This window comes from Rissa tridactyla, chromosome 7 (genome assembly GCF_028500815.1).
Source record: "Rissa tridactyla isolate bRisTri1 chromosome 7, bRisTri1.patW.cur.20221130, whole genome shotgun sequence".
NCBI classification, from domain to species: Eukaryota; Metazoa; Chordata; class Aves; order Charadriiformes; family Laridae; genus Rissa; species Rissa tridactyla.
Window position 1 is genome coordinate 30,115,909 of NC_071472.1, and position 24,212 is coordinate 30,140,120.

The 24,212-nt window shown below is 37.2% G+C and overlaps 1 protein-coding gene across 4 annotated transcripts in view; it reads right to left on the reverse strand.

Annotated features, from left to right (window-relative positions):
* Positions 1-24,212, reverse strand: part of RAPH1 (Ras association (RalGDS/AF-6) and pleckstrin homology domains 1) — a 154,197-nt gene that overhangs the window by 16,038 nt on the left and 113,947 nt on the right. For all 4 annotated transcript variants that reach the window (XM_054210034.1, XM_054210033.1, XM_054210035.1 and 1 more), the window contains 6 exons: positions 13,356-13,433; positions 11,847-12,006; positions 8,153-8,274; positions 6,388-6,453; positions 4,797-4,940; positions 3,458-3,568 (listed from right to left, as the gene is read on the reverse strand). In XM_054210034.1, the coding sequence (XP_054066009.1) occupies positions 3,458-3,568; positions 4,797-4,940; positions 6,388-6,453; positions 8,153-8,274; positions 11,847-12,006; positions 13,356-13,433 (681 nt within the window). The remainder of the gene's footprint in view (positions 1-3,457; positions 3,569-4,796; positions 4,941-6,387; positions 6,454-8,152; positions 8,275-11,846; positions 12,007-13,355; positions 13,434-24,212) is intronic.

Genomic DNA, 24,212 nt, shown 5'->3' on the forward strand with positions numbered 1-24,212 from the left:
TTTGAAACACTGAGAAAGGGTGAATCTTTCAGTATTTTAGTATTTCTACATACTAACAGAGTCTTCTGTACCTGTGAGGCTCTTTAGAAACCTTTATACTCTCAAATCAAGTAGTCAGAACAGTCTCAGCTCATAAAAACCTTTCCTAAACACAAGCAAGTGACTGCTGAAGTGTAAAGAGTTGTCTCCTTTCACTGCTGTATTGACTAACTCACCACCTAAGGGAAGAAACTAATATTTCACCTTACTCTACACCAAAACAGACTGGAGGACACCACGCACACTGTTCTTCTCTGCTTTTGTATGGCTTGAGGCAGACACTCCACAAATGACACTGTTAAGCACAATTCCATTTGCAGCTTGTAGAGCCTTCAAGGTCCCCACCCTACTGATACAGGGCTATCATCTAAAATACCTGTTGCTCCCACATGCACGTATAAAAAAGAAAAGGTGCTGTATTTATCATTTCAACAGTCAAGAAAGAAAAGTGTATTTTTCAAAAATCAGACACTGAAAATCATTCTGGATGGATTATTCAGTTGTTTCCTGTCCAGGCTGTACAAGTTATATGTCTCACAGCTGTTGGGGCAACTCTGAACACTCAAGTTCTTATCATTTCCTGTGTTAGCTTACAGTTCAGTGACACAGACTTTTGCTAGATGATCACAGGTATTTAAGTTTCACTGAAGACTGTCTGAAACATATATCAAAGAACATTTAATCTCTTTTCAGAATATTTTCTCCTGTTGTCTTCCAAACATAATTATTTCAAAATGAACAAGAACATGTTTATCTCCATAAACAGAATATATATAATTAACTTCATTATGATGTTAGATAATTGTTTTCATTTTTCACTACCAGCCTCTTTCATATACATGTTGTTCAAAAAAGAAGAGTCTATAGAAGCATAAAAAATTACTTCACTAACAAGCCATCTTTTTCCTGGACTTGTTAAAAAATTTGGCTATATGGAAATAAAAGAACCTCTCGGGAATCTTAACATTTACGACCAAGGAGCTAATATTATATACTACAAATGTTATATTTAACAATAGCACAGCAGCTGTCTTGCACAGTAAGGGCTCAATAGAAACAAAGGAAGCAAACATGTAAAGACAAATCCATTCTGGGCTTCACTCGGTGAGAATCGGCCTTTGAATTTCTGCCACTCACCTCTCCAAAAACACGTTCATGTTTTGGAGATATTTCCCAGCTTAGTGAATCTTTGTGTCACAAAAATGAGTTTCTATTAAAAAAAAACTGTATGGCTTCTATATGTTGGTACTAATATAAAACACTGATGTAACATTTTAAGAATGGAGGAAGGCAGAACTCAATCCTACTTAATATGGTAATTTGGTGATTCATCAGTTCCACACTGAAAACTTTGTCTAGGTTACGCAACTAACTCTACCCCATTAATTTACTTAAATAAGCCAATAAGGAAAAATTTAGACACATTAAAATTTGGCTTTAACATTTTCATGTATTCAATTATGCTCAGAATGGCAATACTTTTAAAAAAATTCTATTTAGATAAGACTTAGTCTGTGTGGTCAGCAAGTCTGAAAAAATAAATCACTATTAACCTGTCCAAATGATGCGGATAGAAAATGACACGTAAGCAGAAGAAATCAATTTTCTTCAAGGAATTCATAAATACCTACAAACACTGACATTTTTGCTTTTTATTGCATTCAATTAACTACACCAATGACCTATAAGAACATGGAAAATATTTCCAGTTTCAGCTTTCTCCCTTAATATCATGACTTATATTTGATATTCAGCGTCTACCTCTCAGTGGGTCCAAATGTACATTGTCCTGTCTATTGGAAGGTTAAATCCTTTTTTCATGCAGCGGACAGGTAGCCACACACTCCAGGCACATACGACATTCTAATGTACGGACATATGCAACACCAGATGAACCACAAATCAGGGAAGCTAAGAGGTCAAAGGAGAACTGTAAGTGCAACTATAACCATTTCTTGTTACTTGCACTACTTTCCAATCCATGAAGACACTTCACTTGCTATGAACATACGGTGAAAACCTGCTTAAAAATAGCTTTGTAGCTAGCTATGCTGCAGGAACTGACATAATTTTGGACACTGTATGGGAGTCAAGAGAGACTGGGAGATGAGTTGATGCAATTTAAAATAACTTGAAGTGCTTAAGTTATTAATCTCACAGTTTAAGATCAGGTCATCACCACTGTCATAACATTTTCTTCTACTTGTTCTTTCTACCTGTCCTTTATACTCACAAGTTTCTCCCTCTATAGCACCCTGTTTCCCTCAGGTTGGGCCGTATGGATAAACTTGAGTCTCATACCAATTTCTGCACAACTCTGGACCTACACTCTGAGAAGATGGCAACTCCCTGAAGTTAGTCTTTCAAGGGCCTTTCTCACTGAGCCTTAATTGTTGTAAGGTACAGAGTTGCCAAAGGGACAAAAAGAGTTCGATGTTATGTTTCAGAGTATGATGAACAATTAAAGAGACTGGGAACCATCAGTCTGGAAGCAAGACAATTCAGGGCAACACAAAAACGTTTACAAAGTCATGAGGAGCATGGAGAACATGCAACCATTGTTCACTAACTCTTCACTTCCTATACAAGAACGAGGGGAAAATGAAATGGAAAGCAACTCAGAATAAGTAAAAGAGTGTAGAAGGTGTACCCAATTGCTGAAGCATGCGAAAAGTTTCTTGGAATCCCAAAAGAGGCAGGACATACTCAAAGAGCAAGACTGCACCTATGGCTATTAAACAGCCAAGATTCACTCCCTGGCTTCCTAAATTTCTAAAGGCTGAAAAAGTATTCTGTGCAAGTATTTCTGCAAGACTGTCCTCTACTTCTAATTTTCCCCTAAGCAGCTTATAAAGAAAGCCACTGTCAGAGAAACCTAGACTGCTAGATGAATCCAGTGAAGCCATTCTTCTGCTGCTTCTATGATATTTTTTCCTCCTCCACCACATAATCCACATGGATCTTCTGGCAGGAGGAGGAAATCTGTCAGCCTGATGGGGAAGAAAGTGATTCATAGCCATTTCTTCCCTCTGCACTAGTCCCCGCATGGCATTTTCTCATTTGTTTACTGTCTTTCTGTCAAGGAGGCTCATTACAACAACTCCACAGAAAATATAGCTAAACATAGCTTTCTCATTGTCACTGTAACTTATGGCACTTTAGATTTCTCATGTGCAGAATGAAAACAGTTTAGAGATCCACCCTGAAAACTGCCAGGCACAGTTTTCCAATTGTTATATTACTATAAGAAGCATATTCTAAATTATAATCTCTCCCAAGATTAACATGGTGTTGATCAGCTCTTGCTCACCATTAGAAAGTGTAGTTATTATAAGGGACTAAGATTAGTGTGGAAATGTTTCAAGATCTTTAATTGCTCTTTTCAGTATCGGAATTTTAAGAACAATTAACAAGTTACCTTTAGCACTAAACAATAGTCTGTGGGTGCTTTGTATTTGTTCCGATAGTCCTGTCCATAGTAAACATTGACATGATCTAGCTGTAGAAAGCACACGAGATCCCGCGAGACCTATTAAATACAAAAATAATGATTTACAAAACATCTTTATAAGAAAACCATACACACTGACAAAATCAATCTAGTGTTAAGATCCAATATGAATATAAGGTCTAGTTAAGGTCTAATATTAGTTTCAATCTGATTCGAAAACTACCAATACAAGAAGGAGATACAGCCACGCATAACATCTTACATCAGACGTTAATTTTAAACCAGGATATCTTTTTCCCAAATTCAGTCCGTTTTTTTGTGTTTTGTCTGCATTTTGCCTTTTGACAACATTTTACACCGGACTACTAATATTTATTCAGAGTTGGTAATCAATAGAGAGTAAATAGTATTGATTGACCAGGAACTTTTTAACAGCTGCTGGTTACATTTCATCTTCGTAATAATCAAGGTGTCCAAATTCCAGTGTGACTGTGAGTACAATTCTAATGATGTTTGGCAGTGACCGCAGGGCACTGAATTTGAACAGGCTATCTTGCATATAGATTGTTTTAACAAAGCAAAGCGCTGTGGAAAGAACATCTGAGATATACCCATTTCTAAAGGGAGCTGATGTGCTGACAGAGATTTCCTCTTCATTGCCAGCTGTGTGGGAAGTGGACTTCCTGTACTGGGGATCAGCTGAGGCTGTCAAGACTGACGGATTCATGGACAACTTGAACTCATTATAGCCTTGAAGCTATAATGCATTTGTAGCAGCTTTCTATTTACTTTTCATTATTGATACACACAGAACAGCAGTAAGTGACACTGAAGAAATGGTATTATATTTACCAGTTTCAAAAAACGTAGCACAAATTGGTCCAAAAAGAATCCCATTTATATGAACTAACTGAAAACAATAAAATTATGCAAACTGGTTGTGGAGCTGGTCTGATATTTTATGATTGGCATTTGCAGTGCAATTTGATCCTTCATCTGAATTCTGCTCAAGAAAAGACAGCCTCTTAACTCCACCAATCATTTTTCCTTAAGTGCTTCTGAACACCTAACTCTGAGCTCACTCAAAAAGCAGACCCTTCATCTTGTATTTTTAAATTTGAGGTTACACCCTTACATCAAGTACTACCACAGTAACCTACACAATATTTCCATAATAAAGTTGCACTTTTAATTAAGGGATGTGGCACTAGGCAAGGCACAGCTAAGTCAAAACTTAAGGCTGACTCTTGCGTGCATGATTTACCAGCAATAAACAATTCAGGGAAATTGTTTTAAAATAGCATACCTTTGCCTTCCCTTTAGGGACATAGTAGATTCCAGAAGCTCGAAGAAGAAAGTAACGTTTCTTCCAAGACTTCTTACCATCCTCTTTCAGCCACAAAACTCCCTCAATCTCTGGCACAGTTACAGAACTTCCACAGAAACATTCCTGCCAATAAACACAGTGGTTTGAGAAGAGAGAAAGAGACAAAACATCCAGCGTGCGGCAGTTTGTTCTTAATGACTGAAATTCTGCAATTCTTTATCTAAGGAATGCACACATAACAGGGACAGCTCTTTTTTTCATGCAGTAATACGAATTAGAGATTAATTCTAGAAGCTATAAGTTATTCAAACATAATAGGGGATCTTAGCATTTTCTCAGTGTAAGAATGACAACAAGAATATTAGCAGCTACCGTAAAGATTTTCTAACCACTGCTTATCAGTAATAGATCCCCCAATGGCTTTACTGGCTTTATAGTCATGAGCTCACCTTATAGATATAGCCTCATAAATCTAAGTATACACAAAACCCCCTTACATATACACCAGACACATCTATAAGTCATTCCATGAGTACTTTCTTGCCACTTTCTTGCCAACACTACAAGTTCTGTTAAGGTTCTATTTATAAAGAGCTAACTGAGGAAAACAAATGGTTTAAATACAGTCCAGATTAATATGTAGGAGAGAGATTTATGAGTAATCCTAGAAGACAGAGAGAATTAGATAGAATTACAACCCTCTGCGTGTCATGGCTTCAAGCGTCTTTTTGATCCACAGTATTCACATCACCGCTTATTAAAACCCATATTAATAATATACTAAGAGCACGTGTATGCTATTTATAAGTTAAATTGTATTCAGTATAATCCAAAATTAAATACCCCAAACATTCACTTTTGTGTAAGTATTGAAACAATAATCATTATTCTGTAAATCAAGTGGAAGCCATGACACTTCAGCATAGTTACATGTCTACAAAAATGTCACAAGACCATTCAGTTTTCAGCTTATGGAGGCTATGTTTACTGTTTGCTTTATTTGCTCCACACATTTTTTTTGTTGTCCTTAGTTCTGTAAACTACATAATGAGTTCAATATTAATTGACTTTCTTTTCTGCCACTCATTTTTAAAATTTAATATTTGGTTGCTTATTTTAAAATGTAACTGAAACAATTTTTAACTACTTTGCTTACTAACAAAATTTAAAGTATTAACGTAGACCAGTCACTCAACGAATGCTATACAATTTTGTAGAGAACACCCATTCGGTGAGTACTAGTAAAAAAATCCCTACCGCCACAGGTGAAAAAAAGAAGTGGCAGTTCTGCAAATTTCACCTGGTTTTAGCCACAGTTACAGGTAACCTCATTTTGATTATCACTGTGTATGGTATTTTAGTTATTAAAGAAAATAAAGACATATTTTTATTAACTGATCATATCTGAAACATAAAAATAGACGTTTATCTCAAATACAACACATTCCATTCACAGTTGTTCCAGAATTACATTCAGCTCCGTTCATCAATTTCAATCATTACAATCTTTTAGAGTTCAGCTTCCGACTCTGCAATGACCACTATAACCTTTTTGTTTTGTCAGTCTTACCTCCAGCAGCACCTCTTTATTTCTGTCTGCCATCTCAGAGGTTTCTTTCTTCCCCAGAAGATAGTTCTGTAACAAGAGAAAGCTTAATATTTCTATAGGCATTCTGAAATCAAGGCAAATAACATTTCTCATTCACCTCTCTGTAGCAGTAAGAAAAAATCAGCAATTATCAAAGAACAATACATTAATTGAACAAAACTTTGTAGTCCAACTGAAACTATCTGTCACACTGCTAAATACCAAATGGAACTAAGTTATAACCACCTTTTCCAGAAACATCAATCGGTCCATACCCTTATCTTAACAGCCTCATAAATACACTGTCCTGGCTTTCCACAAAATAAACAGCTGCCTGGTACGATGCATCCAGAAATAAAAATACCATGAACTTGAAAATCCCACAATAAAAACATTTAAAAACCCAGAATCTTTGAACTTGTTACATACTGCCATTATTTATGTGCTCAAAGAAGTGACACGGAAGCAATGTACTTCTTTCCACCTTGCCTTGACAAGTTTGCTAAATAAAAATATTTATTTTTCATAAAGAATTACTAAATACTCCTTCTCTTCTTAAAAGGAACCTAATTATGCATAGGTACTGTATAATAAGAAGTTTTGTACTCTTCTTCAGCTTGGAAAGGACTGGGACAATGAAAATCTTCCGCTTCCTAACCTCTATCTCTTATACTGGAAAAAAAACAATATTCACAAACTTTAGCCAGTTCGATATTTTAAACTAAGGAGAAATACTGGTTTTATGCTGGTACCTCATTCTTGTTGACAGTGCCTACCATATGTACTGATAGTAAAAGTATCAACTACATGCTTTTAAAAATAATTGAGAGTTTTTCTGCTTCATCACAAAGCATTTGAATAGGGGCTGGTTTTCAATTCTTGCTCACACACACACAAAAAAAAAAATCAAGTACACTGATGGTGTCCCAAAGGATGAGTGTGCAAAACTGACACTCAGTTTACATCCAAGACATTGCCACAGAGATGCCATACAGACATAAAAGTAATCTATGATGCCAAAAGAGAATACATTAGGTAAGAGTTAAAAGAGAGATCGAGGGATATTCTTTCCAATTCTTTTCAATTGAAATTCTTCAGAGACACCTTCTGCTTTTGCATTTATTTTCCTCCACTCCCTTACAGTACTGAACTGCTGCTGGATACCAAATCTGTAGCCATCATTTAAGAGAAGAGAGGCCTTTGAGGCTATTTGAGAGAGAAGAGGGGCCTTTGGTTTCCTAAGCAGGGAACAGAAACACAGGTGAAGAGAGGCAGGTTCCAGCGTCCACAGGGAGGGACACATGCTCTCTTCTCTTCACTTGCCATTTGACCATGGTGTAGCTATTCTCTTTGATTTTCTTTTCCCCTTCTTGCCAGCAACAGTGGAGAGGCATTACTACTAGAAATATCTGTCAACACCTTTCTTGCACATTTACATCTTTGAACAGCAGTAAGTATTGGTGTAAACGCCATAAGACTGCTTGCCTTCACCTCCATTAAAATTACCCACAAACACATTAGCAAACAGATTGCTTCAGCTCATGGTTTTCTGCTAGGGACTTGATTTTGTGCCAACCACAATATGGATGTACATGGTGCTGAAATGTAAAGCTGCCTGGCATTTTAATACATACACAAGTATCAAAATAAAAGTATGGAGATGAACGCTACCAAAAAAAGAAAGAAAGTGGAAGCAGGCATGCATGTGTGCACGCACACACGCATTTAATGTGAATCTCAGGCTTACCTGCGGATTCTTGAAAAGTGCGTACTTCTCTATACGTTCCACAAACATTAGTTTGTTTTGACTATCTCTTGTCCAGTTCAGAAGATTTTCAACTAAATTTTCATGATCTTCAAAGATCCTTTCTGCAGGAATAACAAGAGAGCAAAATACATTTGAATCTGTCACATTTTGTGATAGAAACTACTCTGTAGTCGTATCTGGGAGACAAGGCATATATGGAGAGAAAACAGAGTTCAAGGTCTACTAAAATGGGGAAGTTTACACTACGAAACTAAAAGAACTTAGTCAACTTTCAGACGTATCTGGTTTTACACACACTCTCACTCAACGCTTTCACTTCTGTCTCCTCAGGCTTATAGGTCCATCAATATATGAAGTGTTTTTCTTTTTTTACCTGACAAAGCCTACCATCCCACATGAACACAGCAGACAACATTTCAAATGTTATGAGTACAAATAGGAAGGTTATCACATTTATATGTACTCTGGTCCACAAAATCCCTAGAGGAATTTATTAGGCAGCTTTTCAGCACAAAATCTGTTTCTACATCCCCAATCATTATGTCACTCGTAAGGTATCAAAAAAGTAACAAAGACAATGATCAGAGGGGAAACAAAATGCCTCTAAAATGCAGAATACCCATGGTTAGTGGGGGTAGAAGAAATCTGAGGACTGACGCTGCCTATTTCTTACAATCTGTTTTGCTGAATAAATGATGTATCAACGATGGCTTCTGAGAACTCTGATCTTTTACTGAAATGGTAAAGAAATATCTGAAACCCCTTATTCTAAAATAAATAAGGAAGAATATATCTTTGGAAACCACTAGACCAACTTTCTCCTCCTTTCAAAGACACTGAAGTAGAATCTTGCTTTCCACAATTTTTTCCCTCTTAACAGAGGCCACACAGTGGCATTACAGCAAATTATTTCTTTCAGAATCCTTTGGGACTTGCTTGACCTTTCAATTGCCAAAAAAATTGAAGATGTTTTTTTCCACAAAATCAATTACACGGCTTTTTTACAGAGGGTATATGGCACCGATCACAACCCGACCTAGGAGCTACCACTAATGAAGACTGAGATGACAGATGACCTCTCAACATCTTTGGTAATTAAGCAGAGTGAATGCAACAAAATGTCATCTGTAGGGAATGAATTAAGGTTTGAGATGACAACACAACATTACTAAGGTCTCAATGAGATCTCTCTAAGAAGCTTTCAAGTTACAATTCATGACTTCCATCAAGCTCTATCAGCAACACAGCAATACTGTCTTCCAAGAAAGTAAAAAAGGTGTTACCTAACAGAAGAACAAAACAAAAAAACTTCAGAGGACTGTGATACAAAAGCTTAAATCTCATTGCAGCCTCATTAGCAAAACTGGATAGCTTTCAAAACATATCAACTGTTATTACAAGAATAATAACTGAACTCAAACACGAAACAACTTATTCACTGAGTATAATGTACCTATAGTATGTAAAACTGTATATCATGCGATATTCCTATTATTAAACATACCCTCTAAAATTAAAACATAGTAACTCAGATACTTCCTAGACGTATTCTGCTCTCACTTAAAAAATGAAAACAACCTTTCTCCCTATCAAAAGAAACCTTCCAGAGTTGTTTCTGTTACAAACTTGAAGGGTAAAACTGGGCAAAGCATTTCACTCTGCATTCTGGAAATAATACCACTGAGTTCTTCTAAAAGTACATATAAAGCACCTGGTTAAACCATTAGATAGTAACAGGTGGTCTTCCACTTCCACTTAGGTACACGTACCTAAATCAGACTCCTCAAAATTAGTTAAACACACACATTTGAAGCAGACCACATAAAATGCAAAGACAACCAGGAACACCACAGGCCTCATGTCTTCCTCCGCAGTTTGTTAGCTTAAAGCTTTCACCGCATTTTATTGAATGGTGCAATTAGTGAGCAATTAACTGACAAGACAACACGGTGAAATACATTGTAAAGGTATGTGGGTCTTCTATGTCTTGCTAAGGGAAAATATTATAATAAAGGAGTTCCTTCCTCTTGCACAGGCATTGCCAGAAAAAATGTTTTAAAAGAGGAGCCACCGGCAAAATAACACAATACAATACACAATAGCACATAGGGTGAGGGCTTTATTGTAATATTTTTTTCATCTGTTTTTCAAGTTCCAGTGTAAAATATATGAATCAAACTGGCTGCATTTTGGATCGTCTTTTAAAAAAACACATATATAAAATCTATGAAAAACTACAGTTGCTCTACCAAGGATCAATGAAAGCCAAAATGAAAGAGGAAACTGAATTCTAATCTTTTCGCATCCCTCCTAGGTTTATCAGAAGTTAAATTCTGTCATTCACAGTATGTCACTGAGCCCATACCATAGGGTATGTATGTACTTGCCGAACACCCAACCAGAGAGATTTGTTAACCCTGGTTTCATTTCAAAATAATTCAGCCACACTGTTAATTTGGATAAATACCAGTTTATCTTTCTGTCTGCAGCCCAGCTCTTTGTTTCTAACAGAAATTAAAAATATTTCTTCCAATGTTTTTTCCTTTATACTTCCCAGGCTGCACAGTGAATGGAAGTGTGTTATGAAAGCAAATTCAGGATGAGAAAGACCCCTGGTTGAGCCTTGAGTCCAGGATCCTGCTACATACTCATTCAAAGATTTTTCAGTGATAGAAACATAAAACTATTGCAGAACTCATAAGGTTATTTATTCAAATTATTCTCATTGGTAAAATACTACAGAATTACACCTTTGATTTTTATATACCTAATTTTGATTTACATATAATTTATGCAAATTCTTTCTAGTTTCAAAATTGCGCAACTTAAGATTTCATTTATTACAATTTTAAGGTTTTGAGCCTAGTAAGTTGTTACTTTTCATATGGAAGGTAGAATATTCAAAGGATACCTTGTCACCCTAAAATGGCCTTTTTTGTCTAACAATTAGCGAAGTTAACATGCTACATTGCCTGAAATAGAAAAGGTTTCACCAAAAGAAACAGGAAATATTTATTTGCATTTTAATTTGAAATCAGTTCTGGGTGTCTTTTTAGTCAACAAGTAAGAAGCTTAACAACTCTTTGATGTAATTCTTCTCTGATAATGGGGACTAGTAATACTGGTTTTCTATCATTTTTCCCCTTCGTTTCCATTGACATGCTACCTCCTTTGACTAAATGAACAACTTACATTGTGGTATGTGTGATGGAGTGCAAAGGAGCTTTAATTGCCCTTAGAGACATTATTGCCAATTGCATTAAAACACTTAACAGAAAGAAATGTAGACAGTTTTTTGTAATAAGAGCTTTTAGGATCAGTACAAAATACTATTTATAGAGAGGAGGATGCACAGTAAGCTTTTTATCCCTTACCTGTTTCTTCCATGAGGAATACATCAAAACCAAGAGGCTCAGTGACTAGACATTAGTAAAATTACTATATCACATCTTAGAATTTAGACATGCTTTTAACATGAAAGAAGAAAACATCCTCAGATCTTTCTGAAACAACGTCATTCATGAGCTTTATTACATGAATGAACATTTACTACACGAATGAACGGGATGATGAACATTATGAAGACAAGAATTCAAATAATTCTGAGGACATAGATATAGACAAGTATTACATCAATAGATAAGAATTATAAATGTTTATATTTATTACTTACCCATTTGCAATTCAGAGATGGTTTCCACCAATGACCAGTCTAAACTGTAACCACAATGCGATTTGTCCATCAGATTGTCTAATACTTGTCTCACTGTCTGCCTCTCATCCACCATCATTGTTTTTGAGCTGTCATCAGACATGTGGACTCTGATCACCAGCTATTAAGCAGAAAATCAGCAAAATAAGAAAGATTAGTTTCCCACAATTCAAATAAAAACATGGTTTTTAAGATCTTGTTTCTTTTTCTGAGATTTTGTTAAAATAGCATAAAATATTAAGTTCAAGCAAAACACTCCCTCAAAATGTAAAAAGCCATAAATGATGGTTAGATACTTGTATCACAGACACTTAACAAGATACTGTTCTCCTTCGGTATAAGAGAGTACATATAAAGGTCTTCCCAATACAATGACCATGTGCTTTCATTGTGTGTTAAGAAGGAAAAAAAATCCCTCCTGCCAAAGTGTCCTGTTTGGATTAATAAGTGTCTTTGTGACAATTTTTCTCACATAACTAGGTGGAACAAACATAGATACAGAGTTCCGCGCAACCTTATATAGAATCAGAATTTTTCAGATGCAATTCAAGCTTTGTGCCCACTTCCTCCATATTTTCCAAAAACGCTGACTATGTAAACAACATACCTATACTAAATCCTCTTTTTCTGGGGAGTGTGAAGCATTAGTGTGAAAGAAATCTGCTTTTAAAACAGAATTGCTTTTCATAGACACTTTAAAGAGGTCACTGTCAAAAAAGAAAAATGCAGCCGTTTTTTTAACCAATCAAAAAGGCTTAAGATAATAGATTCTTCTTGCCGATTGTTATGCTTCCTTACACCTTGTTCAGCTGGAAAAGTTAAAACATGCTAGTTGTAATACACTGACTGGCTTGCTAACTCCCATCTTCCAGCCAGGACAGGGTTTTTTTAGCTTTTGACTTATAAACACTAAATGTAAAAGGCATTTTAAGCTACTGAAAAACTCCAAACGTAAAATAAGAATGCTAAATTTCAACAGAATGCTTTCAATTCTTTAATAGTGCATCAAGTAGTGGCAGTAGACTTTCTCCACTTGGTAACCCCTGACTGCAGTCTAGAATTCTTGTATTCCATCTATCACTGGAAAATCTTGCTATGTGTAACGGGAAGGGGTCTGTAAAGAAAACAGACCCAAATTTTAAATGTGTGACTGCTTCATATAAAAGACAGGAGGCTGGACCTTTATTTCAGCTCTTGGTGGAAGTTGGCAGAGTCTTCTCAATGTGCACTAGCTGCAAAATAAGCTATTCCTTAAGAAAAACATAATGTTATTCCATATACTACGATTTTCTTGATTAGATCAGTCTAGATGAGAAATTACATTATCACTTAAGACCAGAACACTACAATGTACCTATTTTATTTAGGGCAACTTAAAGGTAATAAACACAAATGAGAAGAATTTTGCCTACGTTTTCCAGGTGAGTATGATTAAAATAAAGATCTTATAAACCAGTATAAATAATTTACCTTTTTCACTTGTGCCTCTTTAATCTTCTCTAATGCAACCCTAATCTTCTCAGCTTTGAGTTTAGCAGCCTGTTCCTCCTAGGGGGACACAACACAAAGAATTCCAGTTAATGCAACCTGCAGTCAGGTTTGAGTGGATTTAATTTTGATGCTACCATACTTTAAAACATGAACTGAAATGATGATTTACCCATCTATAAATCCTCAACTATATCTTAGTGATGATGAAGACTATTATTTTTTAAGACAAAAAGTGTTACTAGAGATACCTAACATTTAGAAATACAACCGCCATTATCTCCAAAAGAACATACTGGAGGTATGTATTTTGTACAGACACATTTCGCATTTCTCTGTTCTTCCATGTTGTAAGTAGCCTTGTGCATTACTACCAAGTATTTTTAGCATATCATGTATCTACAGTCGTAGATTTGGACAATACGTATTTAACAAGAGCATACACTTGAGTACACCCAATAGATTTTTGGCTGATCGACATAAAACATAAATAGCACACTGAGAAATATCAGAATTTAACAGCACGCAGAAAGTATGGAAAACAAATCCGATAAATAGGACTCCATACTATATGCATTGGTTTGGAAGACTTTTAATTGTTAAATCTGTTTGCAATAAGTAAGTAGCCTGAATGCCCCCTGTACCTTTACTAAATCCAGGCTCACTTTAAGTATTTTAAGACACATAAATAAACGAGCATTCTTTCTTTGATGCTCTTCTAAGTTCTAATCTATTTTTGTTACAACTGGAAATGCATTAAAAATTCAGATAATTTAAATCTATTCTATCTGCTGATACTAAAGAAATCTGTATATTGTAAGACTAGCAGTATTGTTTTTTAATTTCTGGAGATTATTGATATTTCTGTTGAAAGTGGATTTGAAATACACAGCTAAACAAGCAACCACTCTTTTTAAGATGCCATATGCAGGTTTCAGATTTTAGAAATTGTAAATCGTGGATGTTCATTGTGGTTAATATCTAAAAGCATCGTAATTATTTTAAAACCTCTAGGACAATAAATAAACATATAGAATAATAAACAAATCCCCTGCAAAATATTCAATCTCCTTAGAAAAGAAAAATGAAGATTTTCCTCAGATCTGAAGTAGCACAGCCCATTACAACATCACTCAGCATGCCACAGACATTCAGTTCTGCGTTGCTTTCTTGTATGAATGTAATTCGTGGTTTCTTTACCATGTGTTTAGAAGGTTGCTTTTCTTGTAAAAGTCAAGATTCAGCTATCCTGAAATCCACAGAGTTTAAGTTTTCCAGTTCTCAGTCAATTACTAATATTCCTATCAACTACTAAAGTTGATATCTATTGTACTCTAACTTAACAGCTTTTGCTCCCTCACACCTGTGACCATAATATGCACTGGAAAAAGTATCAGCTAGACAAGACAACAGGCTGCCTTACGAGAAACATAATCCTGTTCAATAAAATGAACGAGTAAGTTGACACAAGCAGATATAATGTGAGCTTGAAACATTATCTGGGAACTCAATTATCTAGGAACATAGGTTGTTATTAGTCTACAGGGAACTATGGCTTTTTATTCACCATAAAGCTGGAGTCACGTAGCCTAGAAAGGGTACATCAGATTAGCATTCTATTAAAAACAAACAAACAATAGTGCCATGATACCTAGAATCATTTAAATGTAAAACACAGACAGAATTCTAAAATATTCTTCCTTAACATTAACCATTTCCATCTGTAGAAATAAATTATTACTGAACACGAAGGTTTTAAATACTTGTAAGTTTCTAAAAGTGATGCTATGCACCTGTGCATTATGAAATCAGCAAAAGCAAAAGATTTTTTTATTTTATCACACATTTGGAGAAACTGTAATTTATGGTTTAAAAAAGCTGCTCATTACCCCAACCATAAACCTTTATTGCTGTGCAAAGGTTGACAGCACATTTGGGTTTGCTCTTCACTAAAGTCAAGCAGCACAATTTTCCACCCCATTTCACTGTACACCTGTGCAATGCAGTTATCTATAGCAAATCCCAGCAGGAGCACCTTACAGCCACAGCGCACAGGCACACGCAGCAACAAGACAGCAAGCAACAAGGAATCAGCTGGGGGCTTCTCATACAGCTGCACTAACACAGCTAAGATGACTTTGTAGACCTCAAAGTTTATAATCCATCATTCCCTAAAATGTTTTAAAAAATAATAATAAAAAAATGTAAACCAAAAAAGAATTTGAAGATTTACTATTTTAACACCTACCAATTACTTTTAATTTCCCATTGATTTTAATGTGGGTCCAGAGATCAGGATTTCTTATACTTTACTAGAGTTTAACAAAGTTGGTTTAAATTGAAACAAAAAAACAGAACTACAATTATAAAAATAAGAATCAGTTTCAACCAGCAACAAACTATAAGAAGAGGTCTGAATCTACTTACTAGAAATGCACAGAGGAAAAGAAAGCGAAAATTAGAAATTTTCACATAGTAGTCAAGGATTTTAAGTTATTCAAGTTTTGCTTTATATTTAAGTGCTGAGGCCACTGTTGCATCATTGCTGATACGACAAACAATGTTTCACTGGAGCAGGAGGAGTAACTGTCTACTTTGATTACTTAATAAAATAATTGAGTAACTACAGAATTCTTCAAAACTCACAACAATTTATTCTGTTCCTCTCCTAACAGCCAAGAAAACATCCATACACATCCCCTCCCCATCAAAGCCACCCCAAAACTGCACTCAGACACAAACACAGGCTCTCTTCTCCCCCGTAGACGGAACCAAGACAACTCCTCAATGGGAGGAAGCATGTGCAATCCATCAGCTTGTACTAAGCTAACAACATTTTTCATTGCACACGGAGAAAGGTGACATGTAGCAAAAACACCTGACTGCAATCATAAACTATTCAACGCCACAAACTAATAAGGCCAGGACATACAGTCCAATCACATTTAACTTAGGTATTTATTTCCCCGTTGCTAGTAAATCCTTCTAGTAATAGTGATGCAAGTTAGGTTGCCAAAGGGTCATAAACATACACACAAATGGCAGGACTGCTGCCTAGGTTATGGTTTCACAAGCAGCATATACCACCGTAAACCCCTGATACGGCTGATACACCTGCCTGCCCTGCACAGCATCACTTCTCAGCTGTAGCAGCCATAGTGCTGCTGCGGCTGCACAGACAACTCAGTCACACCTGCCTTAAAGAATGTTTGGCAACATACTTATGTTAAGGGCTTGTTCATCCAAAATATCCAAACATATTGTGAACTAAAATTGAAAGAGTATAGCTCTGCAATGCAATAGGCTTAAATTAATGACTTTTTCTTTGTATTTTTATACCAGAACTCAGTTTTTAATAATTTTAGCCTGAACTGGAATATTGGAAAGGATAACCCCAAAAAATCTAAACTTAAAACTTCCTTAATATAATGATGATCACAGTCTCCTGCTCGTTTCCAGTAAAACGTGCAGTTAAAGATATTCCAGCCATGTTTTAACATTAATTATTGCAAGATGTGTGCTATGACAGAGCTGACCTTGCTCAAATAACTTCATGCCTCATTTCTACGTTGGGGCTTATTTTTTGTTTCATTGTACATTTTGAAGTGTCATTAACTGATCCCTTTTATAGAGATCAAAGGCAGAATGAAAAAAAAGGGGGGAAAATCTCTTAAGAAAGGTTACAGTATTTAGGAAAGCTAGTATTTAATGATAAGAGGTAAGTAGCAAAGTCCATATTTTGCCTAAGTTAGCAATATAGATGCATAGACCACACAACGCACAGAAGAAGAAATTTCTTTTATGTTTAATATTTGAATCTTTTCTCTGAAGTCTCTCTTTGAATGCAGATAAGAAGATAACTGTATAGACAAGTAGCATTGACTTCTGTAAGACTAGAAGCAAGTATCCACTGTTAATTTTCCCAGCTACAATCTAGCCTCAGGTAGAAAGTCAATCACCGTTTTTCAAGGACTCTCCTTCCTGCAGAGTTTTTATTGAAACAGAGGTTCCTGTTGCCTGAAAAAACCATATTAATATCTCAATTTGTACCTAATTCCCCAAAACTTCAAGACATCTTTATCAGCCCAATGTTTAAGGTGCATCAATCAGGACATTAATGAAGTGTTTTCTATTGGTTGTTTTCATTTATTATTAAAAAAAAAATGATGGAACACTAGAACAAGTGTGTATGTGATCAGCACTGGAAGGGGAAAGCACAATAAGTGAACATTAACAATAGTTCTTCTGTATTTCTTGATAAACTCATCAGGACAGGCAAGAACAGCCCTACTCTAAAAAAATAATGTGTGGCAATAGTTGCATAGCCCATTTATTTACAGTGAACTTGTGTTTACAGTAGTAGTTCATGACTATTCTCAAAACATGTTTTATTGCATTTCTTTTCAAAATAACCCAGAATAACCTATATCTGAGTAAAGCAGAAAGGCAAACAAGACATTATTCTCTTTCAAAGCTCACTGAATGTGAGTGTACAGCAGTCATTTTCCTGGTGAGGGGTCCATCCTCCTTAACATAGACATATCCCATATTCTCTCCTTCTTCCTTCCCAACTTAATATAGAGTTTTCTATATGTCTGGCACATTCCTGACTTATTGTCACCATATTGTATTATGTTAAAAAATATGGAAATGCATGGAAAGCATTGGCCATTGCAAATTGTTTTGGGCACTGTGTCTGAGAATTATTCACCCAAAAAGTTTTTAAATATTACAATGACATTACACTGAGCCAGTGCCATATTTTTCCCTTGTTCTACTTCTGTGCACTATTTGCAAGCTTTTTGCTATTAGAAGCCTAACTAACACAGAAGGTGGCTTCTGAATAGAAATTGGAAAGCAGCAGTTACATTTTAAATGCATCTCACAGTCACACTAGCCCTTGTCACAAGTTCCTACAGAAGGAATCTTTTTGTCTCACAGTCTATCAGGGCAAAGAAGGAAGGCCAAGAGATAGAGAGCAGCTGCTTGAACTTAAATGCATAATGGCATCTATGAATCTCTCCAGAACATCCCTTGTGCTTGATGAAAATTACCAAGTGCTGAAGTTTTTGTTCTGCTTTCAGCTGTGACAGTTAATTTTTTTTTTTTCTATGAGCTGCTGTGTTTTGGATTTAGTATGAGAATAATGTTGATAACTGTCCTGGTTTCAGCTGAGATAATTTTCTTCCTAGTAACTGCTGTGTTTTGGATTTACTATGAAAAGCATGTTGAAAACACATATTGTTTTAGTCATTGCTAAGTGAAGTTTATATTAGTCAAGGACTTTTTCAGCTTCCCAGAGAAGCTGAGCGGGAGCATAGACAAGGCAAAGCAATATTCCATACCACAGACATCATGCTCAGTATATAAACGGGGGTTGGCTGGGGCAGGGTGCGGGGAGGGGGGCAGGAATCTGCGATCGCAGTTCGGAACAGGCTGGGCAACTGATCATTGGGTGGTGAAAGCAACTTGTGTTGTTTCTCTTCTGTTGTTTTTCTATTAAACTGTCTTCATCTCAACCCATGAGGTTTTTTCCCCCCCCTCCTTTTCTCCCTACCCTACAAGGGGATAGCAAGCAAGCGTCTGCATGGTCCTAGCTGCAGACTGGGGTTAAACCACAACAGCTTTTCACACTCTCCCTGACGATCTTGGACCATACTACAACAACATATAGTATTTGGCAAAGTGTTAATGCTAGAAGCGTGACGCAAAGAAATTTTCACAGACAAACGTGGCAGTGCTACTTCTTATTAAAGAGAACCACTGTGCAACTTCAACAAGATCAGAATTTTATTTGCCTGTAATATCATTAAACCAACTGGTTGGGTAGAAAACTGCGATGCTACTGTCTATCTCAAACTGAAGTTGAGGAAGAGAGGATGCAAAACTACTACCTCAACTACCTCAGAACATGAGGAAAAGCCAAAGTTAAGTTTGTCCATATTAAAATAGATGTGGATGTCCCCGTCTCTGGGGAACCCGTTTTTCTCATTTTTCACAGAATGGCTGAGGTTATCTTGTCCAACTCCCCTGCTCAAGTGGAGCCACTTACAGCCAGGTGCCCAGGACTGTGTCCAGACTGTATCTCCCTTCAGATATTTGTATATGTTGATGAGATCTGCCCAAGCCTTGTTTTTCCCAGGCTGAACAGTCACAGATCTCCCTGCCCCTCCTCACAGGAGAGATACTCCAGTCCCTTCATCATCTTTGTGGCCCTTTGCTGGACTCTTTTCAGTAGCTCTGTAGCTCTCTTGTACTGGGGAGCCCAGAACTGGACACACTACTCCAGGTGTGGCCTCACCAGTGCTGAGCAGAGGGTAAGGAACACCTCCACTCACCTGCTGGCAACACTCCTCCCAATGCAGTCCAAGATACCATTAGTCTTCTTTGTTGCAAGGTTACATTGGTGGCTTATGGTCAACTTGGTGTCCACCAGGACCGCTAGGTCTTTTTCTGCCGAGCTGCTTTCCAGCTGGATGGTCCCCAGCATGGATTGGTGCACAAGGTTGTTCCTTCCCAGGTGCAGAAATTCACACTTCCCTCTGTTGAATTTTGTGAGGTTCCCATCAAACCATTTCTCCAGCCTGTCACAGAATCTTCATGGTTGGAAAGGACCCTTAAGATCATTGAGTCCAACCAAACAACCTACAATCTCTGCCACTAGGAGCATGCCCTGAAGCGCCACATCTAGACAATTCTTAAATACCTCTAGGGATGGTGACTCAACCACCTCCCTGGGCAGGCTGTTCCAGTGCCTGACCACTCTTTCAGTAAAGTAATTCTTCCTAATATCTAATCTAAACCTCCCCTGCCACAACTTCAGACCATTTCCTCTGGTCCTGTCATTATTCACCTGGGAGAAGAGGCCAACCCCCACCTCTCTACACCCTCCTTTCAGGTAGTTGTAGAGGGCAATGAGGTCTCCCCTCAGCCTCCTCCAAGCTAAACATGCCCAGCTCCCTCAGCCTCTCCTCATATGACCTGGTCTCCAGACCCCTCACCAGCCTGGTAGCTCTCCTCTGGACACGCTCCAGCACTACAGTGTCAAGGTCCCTCTGGATGGCAGCATGACCTTGTGGCATCACAGCCACTCCTCCTAGTTTGGTGTTATCAGCAAACTTGCTGAGGGCACTCTCTGCCCCATCATCCATATCAGTAATGAAGATGAAGAGGACTGGACCCAGTATTGATCCCTGGGGTGCACCAGTAGTTACTGCCCTCCAACTAAATTTGGTGCCACTGATCACCACCCTCTGGGCCCTGCCATTCAGCCAGTTTTCAGTCTACCTCAATATCTGCTTATCAAGCCCATACATAACAGCTTGTCTATGACTGTCAGCTTGTCTATAGGGTTAGGGCTGAGCAAAAGAGAGCACCTAGAGGGTCCATTGAAGTGGCGCTGCAATCGGGCAGCCAATGGCAAGCTGGACCAAAGAGATCAGTTCTGAGGAGTAGTTTTTGGTGAGGGCCACAGGTGGGGGACTTAGTCCAAGCCTGAGCCAGAAATTAGGATAAGCGTATGCCCCATCATCCAGATCATTAATGAAGATGTTGAAAAGTACTGGACCCAGTATTGACCTCTGGAGTGCACCACTGATTAATGGCCTCCAACTAGACATCATGCCATCTTGAAGGTATGCTTCAAGGTATGGCAGAATATAATCTTATTTGGCGAGCGCATACATTCTGCTGTCCCCTTGAAAGAACGCTTGAACTAGATTTGACAAAGCTAGTACTGAGGAAGAAAAAAAAACAAAATGCATTTGCAAGGAATTTCACTGGCTCTTTATCCCTTGAAGCATCCATATGCGCTAGATTATCTTCCTGCTTGCCTCTGAACAGGACCTGTCTTGTAACAGCTCTAGACCAGGCTTTTCACTGGGGCTACCTGAGGCAAACAATTATAGGAGAAAAGGTACTAGATCTGGGACCAGAAAAAAGCAAGAAAGAGGAGAGAAAAAAACCCCACACATAAAAACCAAATCAAACCAAAAAAAAAGAAAGAAGGGAAACCACCGTAATGAAGTTTGAGAGTGTAAAGAAGACTACAACATAACAGACAAGGCACTAGGACTGACTGGTGAGTTTTAGTTGGACAAAAAGCTCGACTGATATGCAGAACAGGAGAGAAACAGATTTGAGAACATAGACTGCTTACCTAATCATGTACCCCCAATAGCTTATTATAATTCATTCCAAGACAAAGGTGACATTAAAACTACACAGGAACGCCACAATAATCACAGAAGATTAGTACAAAGCAGCTTGCTGAATAAAAATTTTGTATCTTGACTTCCAGCGTTGCACAAAACCCTGCTACTAACCACCTACATCCTTTTTGTGGTTTCCAGGTGTGGCCATCACAACTTCCTCAAAAACTGGCTGTAGGAGGCTGATGTTTTCAGATTGTGCTTACATCCTTTGCAGATTAGAAATTAATGGCTGTATTTTTAAACTGCATTTAAAAAAAAAATCTCAAACAGATGCTTCATTCAAGAATGAGCACATCTGCATCAGACTGACTTAAGATGCACGAAGCCAACTTCACAACTGACTTATTCAAAGGTCTGAAGGGATGACAGTATGTAGGAATCAAAGGCTACAAACCATGGCAATCAACATTCCTAAGAAGAATGTTTGCCTTTCAGGTCAACAAGAAAAGGAGAATGAAGTATCAGATATTTCCGAAGAGAAGGTATAACATGATTCCTTTCTCCAGATGCTGACATACATATCTGAAGCATTACATCATTAAATCACCATCACCTGGCTTTCTAAATGTGGTTTCAGCTTCACATGCATCAGAATGGTAGAAGAAATGGCAAACTTCAAAATCCAGCATGTTACATTTCTATTTCCTATTTTCATGTCCTAAACAAGGATATATTTGAGGCCTAAATACTGTCTCAGAATTATTTGCATGTGCTCTATATTTCACAGCCATAAGCTTAGTTTTTAGTATTCATTTGATAGCTTAATTCCAACCCTATAGGAGAACAAGCTTGCAGATTTGTCATTAAAGATACATTGCTTTATTTTCAATATTCCACTAACTTACTTCGCTGATATGCCTTCACTTCCTTCTGTTTTCAAAAAAAGGGTTTCAATGCTGTGTGAACAATAACACACAGAATTATGTTTAAAAATGAAGAGACCACCACAATGAATAGATAATTTTCTGTGCTAAGACATGTCCTATGCTGCGACAGGAACTGTGTTTGTGTGTGGTTGTAATGCAAAAGGAATCTAGTCCATGACTAGAATTTTTACAATTAGTTATATTACCAGAGGACAAAAATGGCATTATCATTTCCCCAGAGTCTCTCTAGTCTCAGTATAAGAGGTAGGCAGATCAAAGAAGAATACAAGAAACAATAAGACAATAAAAAAAAATATTTGACACACCAGAGATACCAGCATAGAGCTGCAACATGATCCTACAATTAACTGATCTAACACCTTGCTACAATCGCAAGGAAAAGCCCCATTTCTTGGGACTGCTTCTGTCATACTTGGACTTATCTAATGTTACAGCAAGCTGAAGAGATCTAAGCAGCAAAGTGGAGTTCCATTTAATCATTTTCCTAAATATATTTCTCTCCGCAGGAGGTAATAAGAGAATAAGTAAGTGTCCACAGGAGGACCGTCTGCTCAGTAGTCAGAAGTAGAGGGCACAGGTGTACTGAGACAGGGCTAAGCTGAGATAACAACAAACATTATCCTCAGAATATCAGCAAGCTCATCAAAAACACCTGACTCAAGGGGCTACAAAGTGTAATTCACTAAGACAAAGATTTATAAATCCTAACATTTAACTTCAGGAGTCTATTAGAATCACTCATATGAGGTAGTCCATGGTCATATGATGTAATGGACTTGACTTTTTTTTTTTTTTAATTGAAGTTCCATATGCTAACCAACACTCATCCCATATATAAATAACCAGAAGGGAGAATGTGAAAACACGTGGAGATGAAGGAGAGAAAATTATGGTTTCTGTTTGTACCACAGCTGTTGTTAATCTATTTGCAATGAAGCAAGGTATGCTTGCCTGGTGGCTCTTTGCTCTGTTGGGGGCGGGGGGGAGGGCAAGGAGCTGACAGGGTGGAAAGGAGAGAGGTACGGACTTAAATTTTAAGCAAAGCAATCACAAGAGCAGACAATGACTTGGTTTTGGCTGTTTATACTCCTCTAGACAGCCTCAAGATTTTTTGTCAAGATGCATGCTGAACATCTCGAGAAGAATATTAAGGTATTTAAAAAGCAGTAAACTGGTTCTAACCTTTTATTAGAAAATACAGACTACTTATGCCCAGCAAATATCATCCTTATTGTTTTGAAGTCGCCAGGGTACATTTTGTCACTTGAGGCTTGCCTGAGGTTTCTCTTATAGAGTGTCTATTTTAGAAAAACAACCCAAGGAGTGATTTGCAGTAGGTAACAGCATCAGATACATCTGACACCTCAGCTACTGAACATTCAAAGTCTTCTCAACAATGTGAAGCTGTATGTTCCTCATCCCAGCTTGTTTTTTCATCAAGGAGATTTATAGCTTGCTCCATCCCTCCTACTCTAGTTTCAAAAGGAAATATGTATAGAAAATGTAATTCTTAATCTGAATTGCAATTTGTGCCCTCTCAGTGCATTACTGACCACTTTCCTGTAAAGAAAATGAATTTAAAATCAGGATTTGTACATACCTGGGTCATTATACCACTGTCTTACTAGGATATTCTCCACACATTATACCAAGACAGCATTAAAAATGGTAAAAAAAAAATAAAAACCTTCAGTTTATTTTCAATACAGCAAGTGAATGTATTTTAAGGATATTACTGC